Source organism: Vanessa cardui, chromosome 13, assembly GCF_905220365.1.
Source record: "Vanessa cardui chromosome 13, ilVanCard2.1, whole genome shotgun sequence".
Classification (NCBI taxonomy): domain Eukaryota; kingdom Metazoa; phylum Arthropoda; class Insecta; order Lepidoptera; family Nymphalidae; genus Vanessa; species Vanessa cardui.
The window spans coordinates 6,137,091-6,162,489 of NC_061135.1; the positions used below are offsets into that span (position 1 = coordinate 6,137,091).

The following is a 25,399-nucleotide window of genomic DNA, read 5'->3' on the forward strand; positions in this document are numbered from 1 at the left end:
TTTACCACTTATCCCTTCGCCGCTGCGTTTCGTCACCGTAAATTATTCACGCTAAAGAAGTTTCTTCTTAGTTGAAGCTTTCTTTCGGATTCCGAATACAGAGTAGACTACATAAATTGTAAATCATATAAAACCAATTGATTTTCATATATATCGATGAAAAATATTGGTGTGGTGTGTTTGTACGTGTAACAGTTTATATTATTTGCAAAACACTTATTGTTTCTAATTATTGTTGTGGTAGGTACATACCTACCCGTTGTGGTACATACTTTTAAAAACAAAAAATCTGTCAAATTTCCAGTAGAGCTTTGGAAGGTCTGGTTCTTTGTCATGACAAGTTGAATATGAAATATTTTATTAAATCTTATTTTGTTACCTACTTTATTAAAATGTCTTCGATGTGACTTCCAATAATGCTCAGCTCTGAGGGTGGACATATGGACAAGTTTGCGGCGAAGGACTTGCTCGCCTACTTCGGTATTACTTTGTGAAACTTTTTGTAATGTCACCCAATTCTAATCACAATATTTTTACTCGGGTTTAGATATATTTTTTTGTTAAAGTGGCTAGCCTAATTTAAGATTATTTAATTTTTTTTTCTTTTAAAAACATGTTTAAATAAATAAAAAAAAATCCAATCCCTTATGGAAAATCCCTTACCTACCTCCAAAATTATTTTTTTCTTTTATGGTAAATAATTAATTTACTTTCAGAAAATGTTCTACTCCATTTCTAAATATTTATTTAAATTGATATCAACTTTTTACTTTTAACAATAATAAAATTGTATGGGGCATTGCGTAGTTTATCTTTTTCGGATGTATATTACCTTGTATCTAATTTAAAGTAAAAAGTCGTAGTTTGGATTTTCCGTAGCGCAGTGGGCGGATTCAGCCCTGTACGTACTCCGTAGCTGAGGCGGGCGTCCGCGTCGCGGCTCGCCTACGTCAGTCGAGCTCGCGTCCGCGGACACAGCGCACGTGTCTAACTCGCGCTAGGCCAGTCACTCCATATATGCCGATTCATATCCCGTACGGATTATATGTTAATCCGATACTGATACTGTATCTTATCACGGAAACGTAAACTGATAGTGACATTTGACGTTTCCTCTGTCATTCCTCGGATGAACGAACAGGTGGCGACGGCAATAGTGATATTTTTGGGTTTTTGCCGCTCAGTGTAGTGCTTGTGTCTAATATCAAAGTGCAAAAACTCTCCTAGTCTTTATTGTTGATGCCTATCGCCCCATTGTAACGCACTTTACGCTGAAGTGACGTCGGATCGATAGAACTAACAGCTGAGCCGATTGCAGAGTCTACACTGCTTGTAAGGTAAACTCTTGCCGAATGTTGGCTTGTTTATCTAAGAGAACAATCGCTTCGTAAAATTTAATCCGATGCAGCTCAATGTTTATGAAAAATGATTGATTGAATCTTCATCAAACAGGCAATCTTTTCTTTCCGAAATGATATTGATTCATGCAAGGAACGTAAACACAAACAAAAGGGACATTAATTTACGGACAGATTGAGTAAATAACATTAAAATATATATGGTTGAGCATTGTTCTTGACAATTTTCCGCCTTTAATAAAACGTCAAACTTGCATTACAGTCTGAGAATAATACAAAGTAAATTGTGTTTTATTACAGACGTTCTTTATAAATATCGATTTATTTAGCGAACACTGAAAACGACGTATTGTTAAAGTATATTTCGTCACTAAATTCTTGATTTTATGACAAAAAAAAAACGATATATTAATATACATAGTATTTTTGTAACAATAAATTATATTTTGCCGCACCTCTATAGCTAAATCGAGAAACATTCTATAACAAGAATAGATTATAATACAGGTAATGTATTCTCATTCATTGAATAATGCATACAAGGATAGACACGAAATCCTTATAATATAAATACACACACATGAGGCAACGTACACGTCACATGGATTTGTGCGAGGGGTGCCGTTTGAGTGAGGCAGAAGTCACCCTCACCAAATATGACATGATCGTGTCCTTTCGACCGCTAAATTTAGGATACATTTTGAATGTATTTTTTTAATTACATGAACTTAAATTGGTAGATTCCGTCATCTTTAGTACGATCTTTTTTGTTAATGACTTCCAATCGAAAATGTTATTAAATGTAAATTTATGCGACGTGCGATAATATCGTCGTAGGTAGTACATTATATTTCGATGGATGGTTCCGTGTGTGCCACTTGTCGGGTTCGGAAGTATGACGTCGTTCTGTCGTCGACCCGCATCGTGGTTATTGCCAAGACTTCTTTGGCTTAGTTCTGGACTTTTGAGGACTATAGGAGGAGAACTTCATAATTTTGAAGTGAAGTAGAAAAAACAAAACATTTTAATGAATAAACTTAGTAAATATGTTCTACAAAGTAAAACCTCTTCAGATAAAATATTGCTAGAATTTAGATTCATATTGCATTGAATGTCATCTCACGTGTTACATTGAACATCAGTAAAGATCCATGTTAAGTAATATTTTTACCAGTTTTTCATTTATATGTTGTTCTTTAATGTTACTGTATACTGGGAAGAATTTTGAGGCATTGCTAAACGCAATTAAAAATGTATAGTTCTTGTTTATGAGTTACCTTTTTTCAATCTAAAATGTTTAATTTAGCTTTGAGCTTAAGTTTTACTTTAAATATTTCGTCGGATGAAGTAAAGCGACTTCTTTGTTTATTTTCTTCAGTAGTGTTAACATAATTGCTTTTTCAGCTTCTGCGCTTGTGAAAATGTATTAAATCAAATTACAAACTGGACGAATTTTATCAATGACCATTTTTTTTTTAAGTTTATTGTTTTTGCGAGTTCCTTAATTTTCTGGTCACGATTGGGCAGGCGTTGACCTGCAGTAATATAAGTTATGAAACTCATTGTCAACGAAGGACACAAGTTCCGCATCGTAGGTTATTAAATTCCAGTCAGGATATTTCGGTTCTTTAGTGACGATACTAACGGACACTTTATTAGTAACTAAAAATGGGTACATATAATATTCCTTTAGTCTAAAGTATTTTATTATATGTATCTGATTGTTACATTTTGAAAAGAAAGAAATACAACTGTTAAGATATAAGTTCAAAGCAGAGCATTGCGCTCCGAGAAATTTCTTACAAATACATAAGTGTTGTACTTCCATTACTTCTGAAGGCGTGAACAAATTTTATACAATAGATCACTGGAAGTTATTTACTACGGAATAAGTAAACTATATTTTGTATAGCATTTGCATTTAATTAGAGAGAGGGATGTATACTTTAAGACTACAATTAATTGAATGGCTTTCGAAACCTTACTTCGACACCCCATGTGCATCGGACCACGATGATTTGCGTGACATTCGTCTGTCGGATATCGATACGGGAAGAAATCATATATGAAGTAAACCTTTCTCCATACAATTAATTTAGCCTTTAAAGTGTGTTCTAGTATAGCATATTTAATCTTATGTACGGATACAACAGAAATATACGTTTTCTTTCTAGGCGCTCTTCAGCGTTTATGTTTTTTTTGACCAACAGGAAACATTTTGTAGAAATTAATATGTAGAGTCGTAGAGTACAATTTATCGATTTTATATAAGCTTAATGTTTCACAGTGTCTGTCGTTTTCAAGCGTGACTAATTAATATTACGCTGATGAAACAAGCTACAGACTTGAGAGTTTAATCCAAGGGCGTCTGATTGGCAATTTTTCACTACGCTATCATCATCTTGGCCGGGCTGCACTATAATTACTTCATTAGATTAGCTTTCCGCGCTACTAAATTTTACTTTCGCAAGATATGTTTTGATAACAAACATTTACTTACAATGAATGACAATAAATACGTGTTTGTGTACACATTAAACAACTTTATTTAGCAATACCTATTTCTATACAAAAAATTAAATATTTATTAAATACAAACAAGTTTTCGAGATAATATGTATTTATTTAGAAAAACACATTGACTTCAATACATGAAACAGTAAATAGTATTTAGATAATAAACATGCGTCGAGTGGCCTCGGCATTTAAAATTAGACGTAACTCGTAAACGAAGTCTGAGAAAACAGGAAGTTTTGCTTATACAATCAATTTCGCGACGTGTAACACGCGGCTGCAACTCGCGTATAAATCCATTTACTCTAGAATTTCATAACGCATACATTGATTGCATGAAAGGCAAAAATTTAATCGGTCAGGTATTGATCAACATTTAAATCTAACGCTTTCGAAACATTGGATACGATTACTATTGCAAAACAATTGGATTATTTCTCGTGTGATATTTTCTAACGCTATGTACTTGTTTTCGTTGATGCATTTGTTCAGTCGGTGCGAATTACTTGACTCTATGAGCTATTTTTATGTTTTTGTTTTATTACGTTACTATTGAACGTGCTCGTGTGTGTTCATTTTCTGCTTAATAATTTTAGATCAACATGTTTGTTTATTGTTTACGGATATTTTTTATCATCAACTCAATAACTAAACTAGGATGTTATGTATATTAAGTATTGATTGTCTAGTTAAGCTGTGAAATTAAAATTTGATTCGGTTTTCTTCCAAATACTGAAGATATATTACTAAAATTTAAAAATAACATGAAAAGCTCAGTCACCCGTAGCATTCAGAATAGTCGAAAACTCGTGTATACATAAAATAAACTCGCTGCAGTGGATGTGTTAATCCTCCACAAATAAGTTGACTAGATTGCCGATGTTTAGTATATCATTATCTAAACTTTTGTAAAATTCATGATCATTGACGTAATTGTAACTCATATCTTTGAAATATTTGAACAAAATAACAAGTTAATCGTCTTTCTGAAAACTTATTTACTTGTTGTCGTCTATTTGTTATGATAAGATAACACATTTAATACCAATAGAACATTATTTATATAAAGTTTATCAATGAAATAGAAATATTTGTGAATGAGTCACGCTTTTAGTGTATTTGCAGCCTACGATACAAAAATGCGAATTTTATGTGTCGAAACGTATTAGATATTGAGAGGAGGCCGGTGTAGGCGCGGAAACCAGTCCTCAAGAGCAAGGTCAGGTCTAGAGCTCTAGATGACGGAGCCGGCTTTATTGCCCTCTTAACACTGTTTCCTGAACTATTCTATATCGGTTTCTTTATTTTTTCATATAACCTGGCTTTTCTATCGAGATATTTGCCCTTGACCGTTAACGTTGATTATTTTACATTAATTTAAAATATGTATGAGTTTTTAGTGACTGTTTACTAACAATTGATATTTTAAATTTAACGTCACCTGGCAATGTTTAATCAATCCAAATATACTTCAATTAGCGGTAAACATGTACGTGTCACATTATTTAATTTTGTATTCGCGCAAAATTTCGCCGTTTATCATTTAATATTATATTTTGAATTTATATTTGTATATAATCAATTAATTTGGTGGCTACATTTCATATCATGAAATGAGAAGTCTGTCGAAATACGAGTATTAAAATACATTTTTGTAACCGTCCTACGTGTAAAGTCCTTAACATCATATCTAATCCGAATATTCTTACTTGTATGTCACACTTAAGTTGAAAAGAATAACACGTGGTGTTCCCATAAAATTATGTACTTAATGCGTGTGAACTCAAGTTATATATTATAGAGGAGACTACGTATCATTAAGGTATTATTTCGTAAAAATAAACGCGGATGTATAATTATTTGTTTAGTAACCGGTACGCATTTTACACAATAAATCGTTTGTTCTGCGCAATATACTTATACAGTTTTGTAAATACAAGTGATATTGGCCTGAAAAGTAATTGAATAAATAAATATTATGATATTGGGTACGTAGTTTTAATGAGAATTATTTATTATTAAGGGAGAATGAGTCTGTAAGTAAAGTTGGAGGTACCTCGAAGCCTTATCCACTATTCTGCAGTATATAGTATTGCAGGATATAGTTATTGTTTACAAATTATTTTGTAAAACGATAACTTTAGTCTTACTCAAAACAAAGAACCTCAAACTGCTGTCATCCTATTCGTTACCGCAACCGGAAGCGTTTCCGGGTTGGTAAAAAATAACCCGTCCACATTGGTGTTTAGTTTTCGAATAATAGTTTTCGACAGCTAGCTTCTTGATACATAATTAGAATCAGGTATCGGATAAGTAATTCATTTTTTTAATATATCACCACTCAAATAGACTTTTGGTTTCAATTTATATCTATAATAAAATGCGTATGTTGTATAGGATCTGACGCAGTACCATTTTGTGATTCCGTATCGATTTTAAGTAAACATTGGCGTCTTCACTCTTATCTGTGGATGGCAGATGCTAGCCATTTATATCGAGGCGTTGGGCCTTAACTGTAATTCATGATATAAGTTTAGAGTATTACGACTGCGACTCAATCTTAAATGGCATTATTGGAAATACACGCAACATAAATATACCTATTGAAATTTATACCTAACTGAAATATCTTGTCTTTAAATAGCATTGCATCAGCAATGATTGTAAGAATAATGAACATCATAATTAATTTACTTGAGTTATAACTTTTACAAAGGTATATTTGGCGCCCTTGATGGTACCTCGTGGAAGTCTTTATTTGTGCCGGTCGTTCGGGCTTCACCTTGTAGTCACGTGGAACGCCGCCGTGACTCATCGCTGCGCAGCGTAGTCTGTCCTTAAGATTTGCGTTGTACAAGTCTTTTTAAGGCCATTCGTACATTGTCCGCGTAAACAATTTAATAAATAAATATTGTCATTACATCGCAGTAATGCTAGATATTTTATACAGCTCTCATAATCAATTAGTCTCAAAGTTTATATTGAGTGAAGCGGTAGTATTAAGGCTTATATAAAAGTATAAGATAAAGTATTTAATTGATTGCATGCTTGTCTGTATGTACACAACGTGGATTGCTCTTAAACCGCAATCTAGATTAGTGTTCATGGCGTTAAGTGCAGGACAAGCTCTTGTCGCACTCGGCTACTGCCACATTCTCTATTTGCTTTTAGCTTCATGCGACTAACAACAATATGCAAATATACTGCATGACTATTCATAAAGATCCTTTCGGTGCAGCTCAGTGTAAAAGGTATTCAAATATCAATGTATTCTAGATCGTTATCTGTACAAGGGCTTAATTCCATATCTGTCCATTTTTGCGCCACTAAAACTGTTTGCACTGAAAAATGAAGATTTATATAACAGACCAAGTTTAAGATCTTTATTACACAGTATTAAATATTGATTTAAATTCTTACTATCATTTAATATAAATTATTCAGAATGTGGAATAGAAAATTATTTTCTAGTAGGTAAGTTCCAAGATGAATAATCGTTTGTTTACATTGTTAATTATGAATGCTTTGCGAATCGTAGGATATAACTTCAGAATATTAATGGGAGCTATCAATTCCATTTCAATGAGTTATCATGTAGAAAATACATTTATCGCAGACGACTATAATATCCTGTCTAGTAAAAGCTATTAGTCTGCATACTACTACACGCCAGCCGAGTTTTAACTGCTCTGAAAATTAGGAAGAGGCCCCTCGCAGTTGCTTTATTGCGTACCTACTAATTCCAATTTCATACTGGAAAAATACTAATGCGAGTAATGTAATTCAGTTTTGTTAATTGATATTTTGACCGTTTTATATCGATGGTGAGGGTCGAGAAATGAACAGTCAATTTTTCTAATGTGTTACGATTATAACATTCAGTTGTAAGAAGCTGGTGACAATTAAAAACTATATTTATAATTTGTAATATAATTTATTTATAATTAAAAAATATACCTATATATATTTGTTGGACGTACCTTTAGCTAAATATATATTTTCTTATTATTTTTGCACTTAAATACAATAAATAGACTAGGATAAAACCCTATACCAGCTTCAGCTTAAACGTCGATTCCCGCATGATATGTTAAATACCCTTGTTGCGGGACAACCGCCTGCACCATCGACACTGGATGATTAATATCCGCTAGGAGAAGGTCGCGGGCGGAGCTGTGACGTCATCTCCGCAATCACTTTACTTCCGCTCGTGCCGTACGTGGACGGACTGGCGACTATCATGGAACGGTTAACGATTCAATTTAGTTTTGTCAATCGATTTACTTTTACTTTACTATTCATTGTACTATGAAAGGTGACGATTCATAATTCAGTTTCTTCAAAGCGAAATAAATATCAATTATGATTATGTTAGAAAATTATTTCGGTTTAAAATAGTGTTTGTTGATTTGATAAATATAAAAGTGATGATAAAATAGGTTGAAAGAACCTCGAAACAAAAGCTTAAAGTTTCTTTGTATTGTTTTAATTGCACTGCATAATTTCACTTTTATTTCGAACTGAAACTCTCTCGGCGCTCTTTTATGAGTGGAGTAAGCAATCATAAAATAATGTCATTATATTATGATAGTCCAGCAACAAAGTGTCGATATTTATAAGAGCGATATCTTCAAAAATCAGACCGCTTTTTGTTTCGCTGTTGTAAAATATTCGACCTTGTGCCACCGATATGTTGATATTGCCGTACGTAGAACAAAACGCGAAACAATAGGGTTGCTGCGCGTCCCATTTGTGTGCCGTATTTTGTTAGCTGACGTTCGCTTTTCATCACTCTGTCGGCATAATGAGATCGGTGCATTCATGGCTGATGCGAGAGCACTCATTGTATCAGATGACTAACGAGCGCACATAGCGAAACTTTGCTCGTATCTGCTCATTTTATAGGGGAATTATAGTAAGTAGTCTTACTTTATACTAAGCCTCGTAAACCACTATGTAAACTCTGCACAGAGACATTTTATTTAGCTCGTTTATATAGGTTAGCTACATCTGTTATTTCTGAATAGTTAATTTAGGTCGACTTGAGTATTTATATGTATGTCTGAATATGAATGTTATTTATAGCCGCATATTGTTATGTTATTTTTATCAAAGTGCCTAAATTGACATGCTAGCAAAACACGAATCTATTGTGTTTACATAACAACAATACCTATTTGTTGACCTAAAAAGTCGGATATATATGTATATGTATTAATCTGGAATACAAGTTATTTTGCATTGTTCAACTACATACTTTGAAAACAGTCGTATTTTTTACAATATTTTAAATTCGAATGTTAGTTTTGAATATAAATACGAAAATAGTCACCTTAACTCTGAGTAATAAATTGATCGCGTTCTTATATTGTAATGTTCGCTAGGGAAAGAGAGTTCTTCAAATTGAGTAATGTGAATATTGCACCTGGCCCAGTCGGAGCTGCAGCTGCCATCATTTCGTTATTTTTTTTATCCCTTATTCCACTCACCGACACAATCTCATGTTGCAATAATGCAGTGATCTTCTGACCCCATTTTACTAACAAAACATTAAGAGACTATTATAGCTGTACGGAAGTGGGTATATTTTCTACAGCTTGGCTTCTTTCCATAAAGAAATGAGCACGGGTCGCAAGCAAATCACTTTATCCAACGGAAACAGTAGACTTACTTTTTATTTAAGAAGCGCTGCTAATATTATGTTTATATCTTAAGTTAGTATTCGGATTGAATTGATGATATGATTTTAGAGTGTTCTTAAGTTTACTTACTGTGAGCTAAATCATAGCGCTAGCTCTCGGCAGAGTTCACCTGGTAGCGCGGAACGGGGATAGCTCATGGCACGCGTGACCTATATCATATTTCAAAGGGAGCCTGGGACACCGCCAACTCCATTGCTTCAAGGACTTTTTTACTTTATTAAATATAAAATGCATGCCTTTTTTTAATTTTAAATTTTAAAAGTATTTCATAGATGTATTTTCATTATTCGACGATGTGAAATGTAATTTTCTTTTCTCCCCGAATGATGCTCATAAGTTGTTTGTTAAATTGATGTCAGTGATGCGACTCTTAGACGTTGATTTGTTTCTTAATTAAATTGTGTTTTCGACTTGCAAACTTTACATAATACTGTATGTTTGATTGCTTAGGCTTGCGAAATTCAATTAAATTATAATTAATACCGCATACGTATTTGTTGTTACTTATTTTAACACAAAATGCAAACAAATTATAATTGGGTTTAATATTATATAATAATAATGCCAGTTAAACAAAGGTGTTTTATATCGTAACGCGTAATAAGTAGTTTTACTTTCTAAACTTCCAATCTTTTTTGTAACATTGTTTATCGTTTAGTTTTGAAATCCTCTTATTTAATTGTGCTTAACAGTTGTAATTGTGCTCTCGTTAGCAATGTGACCTTGTTTTCAGTAAAGCCTTAGCGATATACACAATGGCAATGGCACAAAAATGTAATCCATTCTTTTGGATATATATGTATATCATCGTATGTATTGTGAATAAGGTATAATGTAAAATGAATGTTCCGTTCATCAGTCCAAAAGTTGTATAATAAATACAAAAATTGAAAGAGGGGTCGATCGATACGATAAAAAAATATGCATAAGATTCTTGTTTTTTTAAAGACTAATGTATTATAAGTAAATCTATGCTCCCAAAGGCGCAACCCTCCACACCAAGTTATCAGTGTGCATTAATATGGGTGACCCTCGTGCTTAGATGGCTTTGATCCTGAGATGATTAATATATGATTAAAGACTGCGAAAATAAATACAAATTAGATTATGTTTGTTAATGCATGTCGATAATTTAACGAAGGGCGCGGCTTCTTTAGTGAACAGATCTATATTACATTATCATTAAATCATCCTGAGTTATTTTCATAGAGATCGATCGTGCGAAACAAATATGTATTATTTTTTAATTTAAGTCTTAAAAGGTTTACTGACTGCCCTGTGTGTCAGCGACAAATCGGAACTTGGTATTCAAATTTAATATCGACGATCGTCAATAACGCTGCTTGGTCTGCTCTCCAGCCATGTTCTATATTCACAAAGTAATGCCTACTTACGTCACAGCAGAATCGCTCTCGAAGATTTTATTTGTCATCACTTTTTATACGACATGCTCTCGTTATTAGACGTACGTTCTAGTAATTACTTTCGTTGGATATAATATAAAATTCTAGTATTATTAACCCAAAAGACTGAGTTTAAATTTGTGTTACACAATCGTACGATTATTCGTTTATAGTGTTTAATTAAATTCTTAATGTTATGTAATCAACGCAAAAAAAATATAAAACACATTTTTTTTATTATTTTTAATTTGTGCTATTTTGAAAAGCCATGTTTATAAATAGATATGACTTGCTAAGTATTTGTAAGTAAAGACGCAAGATCAGCTAGTACTTAGCTAATGTAACCAATACGACTTATTATCTTCTAACCCTGAAGGCTAATGTCTCAATCTTATCGTTTGAACTAAATTATCGCTGACCATCAGTTTGTTACAACGATGTGTATCGTTATTTAGGTCAAACAACTGTTACCTTATACTCACGTTTTACCTTATTCTCAATTTCGGTGTGACGATGAAGGAAACATTGCATATCCATCAGATTGCATTAACTAGCAGTAACTACATTGCAGCACCGTTTGAGTAATTATGTAAAAAAAAAAACATTTAATTAGTACTGTACCAAAGATCTTGATCTTTCTCAAATTGGCACTACATTCTTAGCCAATCATAAAGCGAAGGCCCCATGTCTACTTGAAAGGTATAGCTATAGCCATAGCCTTTGATCTAAGATCAAAGGTGAGCAATTACCATAAAATATTATGTACATTATGTGTATTTTTAAAATACTTATCTGAACTACCTCAGTAGTTGTGGTTTTGGGGTAAAATTTTATGATCTAGCCAACACAAGTTTGGGCTTTTCGATTAAGACTATACGAGTGACAAAAAGGAGATACCACCAATTAATCTTTAATATTAGAAACCAAGACAAATTTTCTATTATATAATTGTCGTATAATTATATTATTTAATAATTGTTGTATTTATTCTAAGTTATCAAGTAATTTCCAAGAACACATAACAAAAACGTTAACAGTTGGACATAATATCTTATGTCTGACATAATAGCTGGACTCGCTTATTATTACCTCAGCACACATTTGTGACCTCGCCCTAAAACACTTGCTAGACATTACCATATATGACGTAATTGAAAGTTACGTGTATAACCTTGATATTGTGTTATAATTTAATACTATCTAACAAAAGTGTTGTTTTGTAAATCGATAATAATCGCATGTATTTATTATCAGCTATGTTCTCAATATTATTATCGTAAGGATGTAAATTATAAACGAACAAATATTAATTTTATTTCGTACTAAGTATAACGTAAATTAATTTCAATTAATCATCTTATTTTATTGTTTCGAGGTTAAACCGGTTACGTTTAGCGAACCCTCCTCAAACTATAACCTTGAATTTAGATAATCTGCTACGGTTTTCCCTCGTAATTAAAACTTGTTGTTTTCCTCGGAAGCAACTGCCTTTTGATGGCTATCATATTTTTTTAATATATCCTTTTGTTATTTTTTTAAATATATTTTTTTACATTTTTAAAATATATTCGTCGAAATAAAAAATATTTCCGTCTGAAATAGAATGACAAAATGTTCAAAATTAGACAATATGAAAATATTAAATATCAAGGCGCCATATATGTAAAGCAGTCATGCGAGCTAACAGTGTGTTGATAGAACATCGTATTCATCGCTCAGCAAAATTCTCAGCGGGATACAGTTGCCACAAACTGTGCAGAGTTACTTAAAATGCAATTCGGTGGTTCCTAGTTCCTACTCATTCGCTACATCCCCGGATTTTAGCTAGAAAAATGTGGTGCCCGTTCAAAATGATTAAGTTTCAGTAAATATTTTATAAGATGATCTCTTTTTTACGATAAAATTGCGCATTACTATTGAAAGATAATTATTTTCATTAATAATAATATGTGTATGAAATGTGAGTAATTAGCAGAATAAATGAATAAGATAAGATAAATATTCAAAGTCATAATATTAGTATAATAAAAGTGCTCAAAATATTTATCATAAAGTTGAAATAGTTATTTTTCGAGGAATTAGTGTTATACTATAGACATAATTATATAGAACACGCGCTTACACACCCTGACACTCGCGACAAGGATTTTATTTATGTATTGGGAACAGTCCGCCTGTTCAACGACCAGTAACATGAGTTACGTCGTTTGCTATTGAGAGCACAGATTTTATAGACGCACATTATATAACCTGATAATACTTATGATTATTTTGTAAACTAAGGGAAATTTTGTGAAATTTAGAAATATTAATTTCACTTTCCATCTGATAGAACCCTTTTTATATTTGTTGTTTTTGATTTACTTATTGTTGTTGTATTTTTATAAAGTATGTAGGCAAATTGGCCACATTATGTCAAGTTGTTCCCGACGCCCCAAAAACGTTGTAAGACATTTTATTATTTTTTTATGTGTCGAATACCTCGCTAACCATGGGTACAAAGTTATTATGTCCCTTGTGCCTGTTCTGCACTGGCTCAATAACTCTTCAAACTGGAACATAAAAATAAAAAGTATTTCTGCTTGGCGATAGGATACACGATGAGTCGTTGGTTGTTTAACCCAGACGGGCCCTACCACCGGGTAAAGCTATCATGTGCCCTTTTTTTGTTAAATGTTTTGTCAAATTTACTACTCATTCCAGTTTTTAAGTGCTATGTCACCGTTACCTAATGTATTTATTATATCTTTGACCTCCAAAAATCATTCATACAAAAACATTTTTTGCCGGGCCTTTTAACGGTTAATGTCCTTAATTGTTTAATTCTTTATACTTACCTGCTTAAATTATTTTTTCACATTTAGTTAATATGAAAAACATTTTTACCTATTTATAGTATGCTACTTAATTTACGTGCATTGACAAGACTAATATTGTTAGCTACGCTCGCCAATAAAACTATTTTGTTTACATCTAATCACAACGTACAGTGCATCTTTAATTACCATTTTATTTTTGTATGCTTGACCTCGAAATGACAACTACCAAGTAAATAAAATGATTCATGTAAAATTATATTTAATGAGTTAGTAATCTAAATTTTCAAAAATTAATAAATATATTTTACAAATCAGGATAAATTCAATGTTCGAAATGTAGATTCTTCTGAAAAAAATATGCATGAAGCTCAGTAGTTCCTGTTGCGATATATGTAATGATCATAATTACGTACAATGACTCCGTATGAAAATTATGTACAATGACTCCGTATGAAAATTAACGAATGCTCCAAGTGTTTTTATCATCAATATAATCTTGTACTGAATAATACGCCTTATTAATGTATTCAACATACATACGTAGATTATTTGCGGTTGATTTTATCGTATATCGAATTGTTAATGTTAACATATCAGAATCGATAAATCGAATCAACTCCTCCGTGTTTACAATTATTCGTAGGCGCTGCGCTAATAAAATCGAACTCTCTGACATTTGACTTAAAGGTCAACGTTGTAATTGGAAATTGAGTGATGTTCGGTCGACGGACCACACGATGACTTTTATAACTAAGAATAAAGGTAAGCTTCAAATGTCGTCGGTCATCTTTACTGCGGTCTCGTTATAAAAATAAACGTGAGAGTTTTAAATTGTAACAGACGGATAAATCGGTGTATATATGTAGGCGAATCGTATGTATAATAAGAAGTGTTATTCTTCCTAATACATAGGTATATAGTAAATCTAATATTTGAATTTGAGTATGGTAAATAAAATAAGATAGAAAAATAAATTTGAGTCCATGTGTTAATGATTCAGTCAGGGGTTTAAACATCGATAATCATGACTTTATTCTAAACGATGTATTTTAGGAGAAGTAAAATTTCGCAAGTGAAATACCATTATTCCAGTATCGGTTGGAACTCGGCCAACGTAGTCTTTGTGACACTTTGCTATTGGCTTAATAACTTCATCAACTTCGATGAAATCTCTTTGACACTGTAATCAGCAAATAGCTAAGAGTTTTAGCTGTCTCTGCATTTTATAAAAAAAAGGTAATTCTGTTTTTCTGATAAACGTTGCTCACACTTGGCTTAAAAGATAATATTTCTTAGTTAAAAAAATATTCAGATTGCTACTGAGCGATTTGAGATGGCACGTCTACCTCCTTTTTCTTGAAGTAGCAGTGTCAAACTTTTTCTGCGACTAGTTGCTATGTACACGAGCACAAGGATCTCATTTAAAGCATGAATGCCTTCATTTTTGTCGCTGAAATGGGATATGACGAACTCCTTTTACCCTTTGACGCTCTTAAGTGGGTGCTTTTACAGAACTATATCATGCCTTGAAGTATATCGCGTTGTTTAAAAATAGGCCATAGAACAGTTTTAAAACAAATTCTATTATTTTATAAAGTTATGAGACAAGGCTGTCAAAATGTTTTCTTTTATTTTTTACTGAGTGGCTTTTGTTTAAAAACGTTAAATATTTAATCCGTATGACTTCAAAATGTTGAAATGAAATGTGTTAAAATTAAAAGGTATGTAAAAGAACCCTGAAAATGCGCTCGTTTCTAATTGTAATCTGAAATCTATAAACGATACTGATTTATTTGTGTACGTAGGTACTATAGATTAAGACTAAAATGGCTGGTGGTATTGTAAGGCATAAATGTTGGCGGAAGAGCATCATTTTGTATAGAAGCACAGCTGCAACGGATTGAATGAATGTGGGTATTTAAAGTGCACACCCTTTTTGAAATAGCGAGCGCTTCGCTCTCGTGATTTTTCTTATTTCTTCATTCTCAGCACCTGCATTAATACTTGAACTTGTATCTGTACAGATAATAATTGTATCACAAAGTTGAAAATAATAACGTAATCGTATTGGTCGCAGATAGAATTATTTATTAATGTAGTAGGTACGGGTGAATTTCGGAACAGGAAATAAAAATGGATACTAGAGATTTGTGAACATGGTACTGCATTAAATTTTTATTTTACACAAGCCCTGCCATTCTACCTCAGGCTATTCTTCGTGGAGTAATGCTTTATATTATTCATTCATTAAATGAGATTTTAAATTTGAGTACTGACGGATACTTAAATAATATATTTCTTTGTCTGTGATGTGCATAAACAAATTATAGTCCTGAAATGGAAAATTTAAGACAAGAGCGAGGTTAAGGGGGTCAGGTTGTTAGGATTTATTATCCTTATCAGCCATCTTGAGGTGTCCTCTTGAATCTAATTTACCTAATAATAACATCAATCAAAAGTTGAAAGTATATGTTTTTAATACTATAATTTCATTCTAATAATATTCACCTAATATTTTTAGTTTAAGTTTTTAAATTAAAAAATATTTAGGTAATTCATAGACAAAAAAATACTCACAAAAATACTACGGAACGAATTTACTGAACCCTTAGTAAAATAAACAAAGTTCAAAGCTATGGCCCGACAGAGTATTAATAGATATTTAAATGAAAATAATACTATCGTCTACATTGCCGTCATCGGGGGATGTCTAGACTGCAGTCTGCCCAACGCGGAAGACTCGGGCCAACGCACTTAACGAATAGGTAAAGTGCATGTTGTTTAACTTCATAACCATATCATCAACCGAAACTTGTACATAACAATTAGTATTTAGTTAAGTAATGGATATGCGATTATTCAATTTACAGTTTTTTTATCCTACTAAAATTATACAATCTCTTAGTTATTTCATCTATTCCATAACAATTGCGTATTACGTTAAATGTTATTTCCGCATGTGCTTAAAATAATTAGTGTTAGTTTTTTTTGTCATTATTACTTAAAATAATTTCTATATAAGATTTGACCAGATATATATTTCATTTTATACAGGACATTTTGAAAGTAACTAGACATGATTTCATACGTAGAGCATAGCGTAATACTGAGGTCATTGACCTGGCACCCCTACCTTTCTTAACATCCCGAGCCTGTCTGACTTCACCCCGAAAGTTTCTTGGGTATATTCCATTTTATTGACCTTAAATGGGTTTTATATCTTGCACGATTTATCTCATTTTCGCTTGGTTCATTTGGTAAAGCTTTGTGTTGTTGCTAAGATTTTTTCCTTAAAATTCAAGGTCACCTATGCGCCTACGGATTTTTACAAAAAATAAACTTTCCGGCTATTTAACATATAATAATATTGGATCGGAGACATCAATATAACAACAAAGACTATATTGCCTGGATAATAATAGTTATATACTTTTTATTTTTTTTGATTTTTTCGCAGTTTTATATTTCGTCTCTTATTTATTATTTTCATATTTATTTTATTCTGTTTTGTGGTAACTCAAATCTACTTTATAGTGCTCTTTAATGATTTGCTTGCTTATCCATGTTTAATAATTCGATACGCTTTACACGTTATAAGTAGCTTTACAGTTAAAAACACTCTTCACTAAAACCAGCTTTTACTCAAATTAAATATAAATTATGAATAAAAATATAATAATGATTAAATGACAAAAAAATATGACTTCAGTTAATAATCATTATTTACGATAGATTAGACTTAGTTTGTTTCAAGAGAGCACGCGGGTCCTTTATTTAAATTATGCGTAGACATGTTTGGGCTGCGTTGACACTTGAAAAATATACTTCTAATTAATTTGATTACATGCTTTGAAGTCTGTACACAGAGACTGACATGTCAGTCACATAAAACAGCCCCCGTTCGAATAGATTCGTATTCCAAAAAAGATCATTTACCCTCGACCGATCGGCGGCATCGTCGAGCGTGAATATTTATGAGCATGGCCCGCTGCTATGGAAGATTCATTACGAACTCTTGAAGCTGATCAACCGCATTCAAGTTTCAAATTGATTTAATTAAATAATGTGATTTCGTTATGAGTACAATAATGTTGTACAGGTTCATGGTTTTCTATATGATAATTATTGTTAAAAGATAGTGTTGTGTCTGTTCTTGTAATAAGTGAGCTCATGAATGCTTCACATAGAATAGCGTAGTATTGCGAAAGCGTACTCACTACGACACCGATCGCAATTGTTTAATAACGTGCTCGTAATATTTATTTTAGAAAGTATCAACAATAATGTCGTATATCATTATGTTGGCTTCTAGTATTTGAATTGAGTTATCGACATTCGAATAGCATAATGCCTTTTTGGCTAACAATAATAGATCAGCTCGTGGCTAGGTTGGGTTTTACGTACGTGAGGTACGATGCTAAAATAATTTTGCCTATTTTAATTAATACTATGTAGTTATATAATACGATTGCCGCGGTTGTAATAAGAGGTAATTAATTACATTTAATATTCTTTCGCATCTGCGCTATTTTGTACATAATAAATATAGAAAACAAATGTATAAAATTGATGATTATCATATTTTATATCATACTTTTGGAAAACTGGAGGACGTTAGAAAGTTTTTTTTTTTAAATATTAAAAATTCTTCAGACAACAATCTGAAGATTTTTTAAATATTTATAAAGTAGCTTGTCAAAATATTGTTATTTCCCATTAGAAACCTTTTGCTACTGTGTTTTTTTTTTCTAGATAAATCGTGGTCTGTAGTAGATACACAAACAATAATCTGTCATTGTCATTCATTAGTCATACGTAAGTTTCCATTCAGACGTAATAACTAATAGACTATTGGTTGTTTATTGTTGTTTCCTCCTATACAGTTTATTAATATATAATTATTAAGTTATTTATAGTTCATGTCTAATATAAGTAGCCTCAAGCTTCACTCGAAATCATATGAACTATTACCTCGTAAAGAGAACTCTAAGAAGAAACCACATCGCTTTATAAAAGCATTTCTAAGAAAGATATCCGACGTGGAACATGAGATTTTCCTTTGCTGACGTATTTGGTACGACGCAACTCCACATTTCCTTTGGAGATCGGAGCTAGATAGCAGCCAGTTCTTTAACTACCTTTTCAAAGTCTGCCAAAGATTACTTTCAATTGGAGCGTAGATTTATAGATTTATTTTATTATATCTATTGGTTTTTAGATGTCCCGTTATAAATTATATATAAATGCTTCTAAATATTTTTCATCCATAATGATTTTTATTAAATACTTGAATAATAATTTTAATATTTCTGTTATTTATTCAACTTGATCAAATAAATCACGGGTAATTTATTTTTAAGTACTTACTCATTGTTTATCGTTTTGTCTTGCGACCATTTTGAATTAAATAATAAAATAAGCTTACAATGTCGTATAACTGTCGAAGTAATTGTAACTCGGCTAATACCTATTTCAATTTATCAAAGAGATAAATAAGTGCTATACATTTATCATCTTTACACACAATTCTGTAAATAAATCCGTGAAGTACAGTAGAAGTTAATATTTTGTTTGATATTATCTATATGATTTGTTCTAGGGTGGTTATCCAGCCAAATTAAAGAAGGTGCTCATAGTGACAGCGCCGCTGTGGTTCAAGGCGCCGTTTCGAATTCTTCGATTGTTTGTGCGTGAGAAGTTACGCGAGCGCGTACACACGGTGAGCGCGCCACAGTTGGGCGTGCACGTGCCGCGCGCGAGCCTTCCGCGACAACTGGGCGGACACCTGGAGCCCGACCACAGCGCCTGGTAACCTCACCACCTATATATGTCATCAACTGTGACGACCAACTCCCAAAAATAATACATTTTATTAGCCAGTCACATTTTTGAATTTGAATAAAACTGTTTCCAATTTATCCTCCTACAATTAACATAATTGGAAATTGGAATACGCCTACGCAACAGACCCCACCATTATCTTCTAATAACGACCTGTTATCATTGTAATTAAATAGGAAGTGCTTGTTCGTAAAAGGAAAAATGAGATCCAGCCTGCAATGAATAAAAGGGTTATAATATTTTAATAATGGTCGAATTTTAGTTAGTAAAGCCAAATTAGTAAATTTGCTATAAAGTATTTTGTAAATTCTCTGTAAGTAACGAGTAAGTGTAATTCTATATCAAAATAAAAGTCACTGCACACTGGGTGTAATTTTGATGATGTATGTCCATAGAGGGCCAAGTTTGTAAGCCGTAGTTGTGAAGCCGGTTGCATCTCCTTTCCTTAATGCGATGTGTACAAACGCTTCGCTCAAACTATATATTTGAACGTTGCACAGTTTCTGTTTTGTCCACGAACTTCAAACTTTGCCAAATCGTACCAAATGACCTAGATAGAAATTTCCAACACATTTTTATTTTCATAACCAACTTATGTTTATCAGTTTCGTCGAAAAATTGTGTGAAAAAATCGATGGCTCTTGTACCGACATGAAAATGAGGTTCGAACTTGACCCCGTTGGTCTATTGTCGTAACCACTTCTAGCACAGCCTTAACACTTGATTGGAAAATACGAATATTAAAAACTTTGCGCTACGAACGGTAGTGCTTCGTGAAAACTCGTCTGGGTAGGTACAACCCGCAAATCGGTCAGCTGACATTGTATTTTCCAATTCTGATACTGGATTCGCATAAAATATTATCAACAGGAAAATCTCTTGTGTCTATAGTGTGCGTGTGTATTGTTGGAATGTAAACACTATTCCATCCATATTAGGTAAAATTATAAAATTTATTTCTATGATAGAAGTCTATTTATGAGTGAACAATTTCCCATCTATGTACTCGTATTTGCTGTAGGCATACTGAGTGTATGAGTTTGATGTTTTGTTATATTATAACATGTATGGGTTTTCTGCAATATCAAGTTGCGGCAAAAATTTTGGCTTCTATATTTATGATAATAACGCACTGTTAGTTGGTGTGGGTTGCAATTGAATTTTAAGTTTGATCCAACCGATTTATCTGAAATATCGGTAGTAGTATAATATTCAATAAATCTTTTAGATCATTAATCGAATAATGTCTATTTTTAAAAACTTTATTCTCTTAAATTTAAATATTTCTTTACTACGTGTATATACTGTTTCGCATTTCACTTTCGATAATGAAATGATATGTATAATGATTAGTTTTTGCAGGTAATACAAAAATCTATTTCCACAAATCGAAACGATTAGCCCCCAGCGCCTAAACGACGTTCGTTAGTGCGAGTTGATCGAATTAAGGACGCTTCGATAAACTTTCAGGTTGGAGTTTTGCAGGAACTGCTACACGAACAACCTGAATACCAAGTTGGACGGCGTCATAGACGACTATGTGATAAGTAATCACATACCTCACGTCAAAACGCAAAATGGTAAGTTTGAACTTCGACCGAGCTACATACATATAGTACGACACAACTTAGATGTCGCATCGGCAAAATTCGTAAAACCGATCACATGCGAATTGAGTACGCTATCCCAAATTATCAATATTTATTTCTCACGCGAATATAATCTTTGCACAAACGTAATAACTTGTAATATCATATGACCTAATATATTCGTCAATTTGACGCGTCGATTTACATGCACTTGCTTTCTCTGACGCGTGAATCTATAGCGACGAATAGCGTCGAATGGCGCGATAGGGAGCTATTTCTATTGGTTGTGTAAATTGGCAGTAATCGGTTTTATTTTCATTCCATTGCATTTTCCGATGCTACATCTAATTTGTGTCTTACTATACGTATCGAGCGTAATTATACAAAGTACGTAATTTGGCGAGCTTGAGCATTTATGGTATTTATTATACTTAGTGTTCGGGCTTTGTGCATGCCCGCTTGGGTAGGTACCACCCACTTATCAGTTATTCTACCGTCAAATTACAGTACTCAGTATTGTTGTGTTCCGATTTGAAGGGTGAGTGAGCCAGTGTAACTGCAGGCACAAGGGACATAACATCTTAGTACCCAAGGTTGGTGGCACATTGACGATGTAAGGAATAGTTAATATTTCTTACAGCGTCATTGCTTATGGATGATGGTGACCACTTACCATTAGTTGGCCCATATGCTCGTCCGCCTACCTATAAAATACAAAACAAAAAAAAATTATAATACCTTTTGTGTAAAAAAATTCCAACTATGAATTACTTTTATAAGTTACACATATAAAGCATTGTATTAAAGTGACGCGCGAATTAAGCTTAGAATTTGTTTCCTACCATATTTTGTAATTTGGCTTTTAAATGCAGTTCTTTAGATGAAAATACTGTAATGTACATTCATGTTCTGTACGAGCAGCTTAATGAATTTAATAACAAAGAATATATTGAAAGTAACCTAAAAGATTAACTAAATTCTTGCATACAATATAATTAGACAATTTTCATTTTCGCTCGCCAAGATTATCACGAAAGCTACTTAAAAATATAGACTATATTATTAAGTAGGTTTCGTGATATGATTTAAGTATATCAACGGATCGCTACGAATTTATCTATTTAAATTATCTAATTAAATAGAAGCGATTTAAACAAATATTGAGATATATTTTTGCCTTGTTGTATGTATATTTCAACGTTACGTAATAATCGGCCCTAAAATACGAGACGAAGATCGATAGTGTCAATGATGTTTTAGTAAACAGATATGTTATTAACGCGCAAAAAGTGAAGACTAGAAAACGTCCTAATTGGGACGTTTGACTTTAGACGTTTTACGTAGTAATACGTTATAGTGCATCATAATTACGTAGTAATACGTTTTGCGTAATTAAAACATCTAGTTATCCCTTTTACTTATTGTTTTTATCAAGCTATCCTTTTTACTTTTAACGAAATTTAAAAATAAACGGTCCCCGGCGCGTCACACTTTTTTCTGTTGTTTAGTATGGATATAACATATCTGTTTATTAGAATATCATTGGATAGTGTACTCGGCGTTGAAAGCAAATATGGCGTCAGGTTTAATAGATGCGGAGGCGCCGTGTGACATGACAAAGCTCGACAACGGCTCCGACATCATGCACATCAGCGACCCGCCCTACGCCTGCGACCCCAGCCCTCTCAGGTAAGCCTCGGCCTTCGCCCCTCTGCGCCATCGTGACCGTGCCTCATACAAACACGGCACTCCATATGTTACAAATAATGCCTAACCTAACCTACGTGCTTTTATGATGTGCTTTACATATTGATTAAAGGTTTTAATAAATATTGCATGTTCTAGAAAAGAGAAATGAATGATTAGTGTTGTGTAATTTAACTGGAACTAATTAGAAATTGATTTTATAGATAGCAATTATCAATGATTCAAGTTATAATTATATTATTAACTAAACGTGAAGTTACGAATTGTTGATTTAATCGAGAATACGACGGTAATTGCTGATACTAAATATACTACAGAATGTATTACAATGTTCACAGATTTTCAGTAATTCTCTACTATATTGTGTATGTATTATATATGTATGTCAACCTTCCTCTTGAATCACATGATCAATTAAAAAAACTCTTTTAAAATCCGTTGTGTAATTTTATAAATCTAAGCATACATAGGGACAAACAGCGGTAAACGACTTTGTTTTATACTATGTAATGATGATACATAACACGTGTATATATAACACGTATATACACAACACGTATAATATATAATCTATTCAATTAAACGGATAAATCCGCATTAGTAAGAAAGATTCATATTTATTATAAAGTAAAAAAAAAAACTTGAACAACCTATAATATCTTTTGAGAAGATAATTCCTTTGAAAGACCGCCTCCTGAGTATACTTGATGTAATTCACTCATACAGATCCCTTTCCAGCTCTATATCGGGTGAGGGTCACTGGAAATTGTTATAAATAATATTACTTTTTTTCAGACACACACACGGCTACAATGGCGACATGAAAGCCGGACACATCAACTCTGGAGACGAAGACGATATAGACTTAATAAGTAAGTAAAGTATTTATACTCGTATTGATGTACAGTCGTACCTCGATTATCCGGCCTAATTGCGACCGAGATTTATTCGGATAATCGAAATGTCGATACTTTGGGAAACTCTATTATAATTGCAGTGTATATTTGCCTTTTTCCAATAATGATTAGAACAATAAAAATCGATGTAGTCTAGTTAATTAAAGTCCTATGTGTTTTTTGAGTGGCAGTGCTTGAAAATTTAAAAGTGTAATTAATTGATTGATTTATTTATTTATTCATAGGTACACAAACATAATACAATCAGAACATGCATTAAAATTACGAAATTACACAATTTTGAGCTAGATTTACCCATAACGATATGCCGATACGTTATTCTTCTTATGCCTATGACCCTGATCCCCTTAAAACTATCGAAAATCCAGAAATTATTTTTGTCACGCGACGTAGATGTGAAAGATATAAATAACTAGCTTTTGCCCGCGACTTCGTTCGCGTATACTTCTAGTCTAGTAATCGCTTAAAATCGCTTCGTAAATAAGTCATTATTTCTCGTACAAAGTAAAGGATAAAAAATGGTTATTGTGGGTTATTCCTAAGAGATAAACATATACCATCACGGACTTTTTTATAGATCTTTTTAAGTTGTACAATACTGTAGTACATCGTTTTGATCTATCTTGTAGGATTCAGTCAGCGTTTGCAATGTAAGCGCAAAAAATGTGGTTTTTTTACGACCTCACATTAGAAACCTCAAAAATTGTAGCCTATGTGTTATTCTGATGTATAAGCTATATTGTGGTAAAGTTTCATTCAAATCAATTCAGTAGGTTTTACGTGAAAGAGTAACAAACATCCATACATACAAACTTTCGCCTTTATAATAGTATAAATAATTAAGTTTTGGGTGTAGAATATACTTATGGTAGTAGTTTCCATTCGACTACCTAAAAACGTTTTTCCGTGACTGTCTTTAGACTGTACATAATAAAAAGGACGTAGTATACGAATATCTGAAGTACGTTACTCAGAATTTGAATTACGTTACCCAATGTTTGAATTACGCTTTTGAAGTCGCTCCTATCTTACTTTAATTATGTCCATTGACATTTTGGTCGCTAGCTCCCTAAATATAATATCTGTCAGCAATATGCCGCACACAATCTCAATGTCATTATTCGTGGTATAGAATTGTATTCTATTGCATTTCATGAATGTATATAACATTCTATTTAGATTATATACAAAATAATTATCTAAATATTGAGTATATAAAAGGTATACGATTATTTATATAGAAGTTGAACGTCAAGTGTTAGGTGTTAGGAAAAATATCTTTCCTTAAACTTGCTTTGTATGAAATTTTATCAAAACCTGGTCAGTCATTCTGCAGTGAAACTGTAGGGGAATATTATTTTTCTATTTATAATGTCAGTAGAGATTCTTACTGCCTAATGCGTTAAACAGTAAAAGAAAGCGCGCTGGCGCCTGTCTCACAGGTTCGGATACAATTTTTGTAGCTATGTATTTTGCTTCTTATATACAATTTAGGAGTCAAAGTATACACGTTGATTTAGTTGATTTATGTTATTATTATTTATTAAAA

The 25,399-nt window shown here is 32.6% G+C and overlaps 1 protein-coding gene across 2 annotated transcripts in view; it reads left to right on the top strand.

Moving 5' to 3' along the window:
- LOC124534601 (tyrosine-protein phosphatase non-receptor type 9-like) overlaps positions 1-25,399 on the top strand; it is a 44,222-nt gene that overhangs the window by 13,557 nt on the left and 5,266 nt on the right. For both annotated transcript variants that reach the window (XM_047110531.1, XM_047110530.1), the window contains 4 exons: positions 19,396-19,604; positions 21,108-21,217; positions 22,810-22,915; positions 23,729-23,805. In XM_047110531.1, coding sequence (XP_046966487.1) covers positions 19,396-19,604; positions 21,108-21,217; positions 22,810-22,915; positions 23,729-23,805 — 502 coding nt within the window. The remainder of the gene's footprint in view (positions 1-19,395; positions 19,605-21,107; positions 21,218-22,809; positions 22,916-23,728; positions 23,806-25,399) is intronic.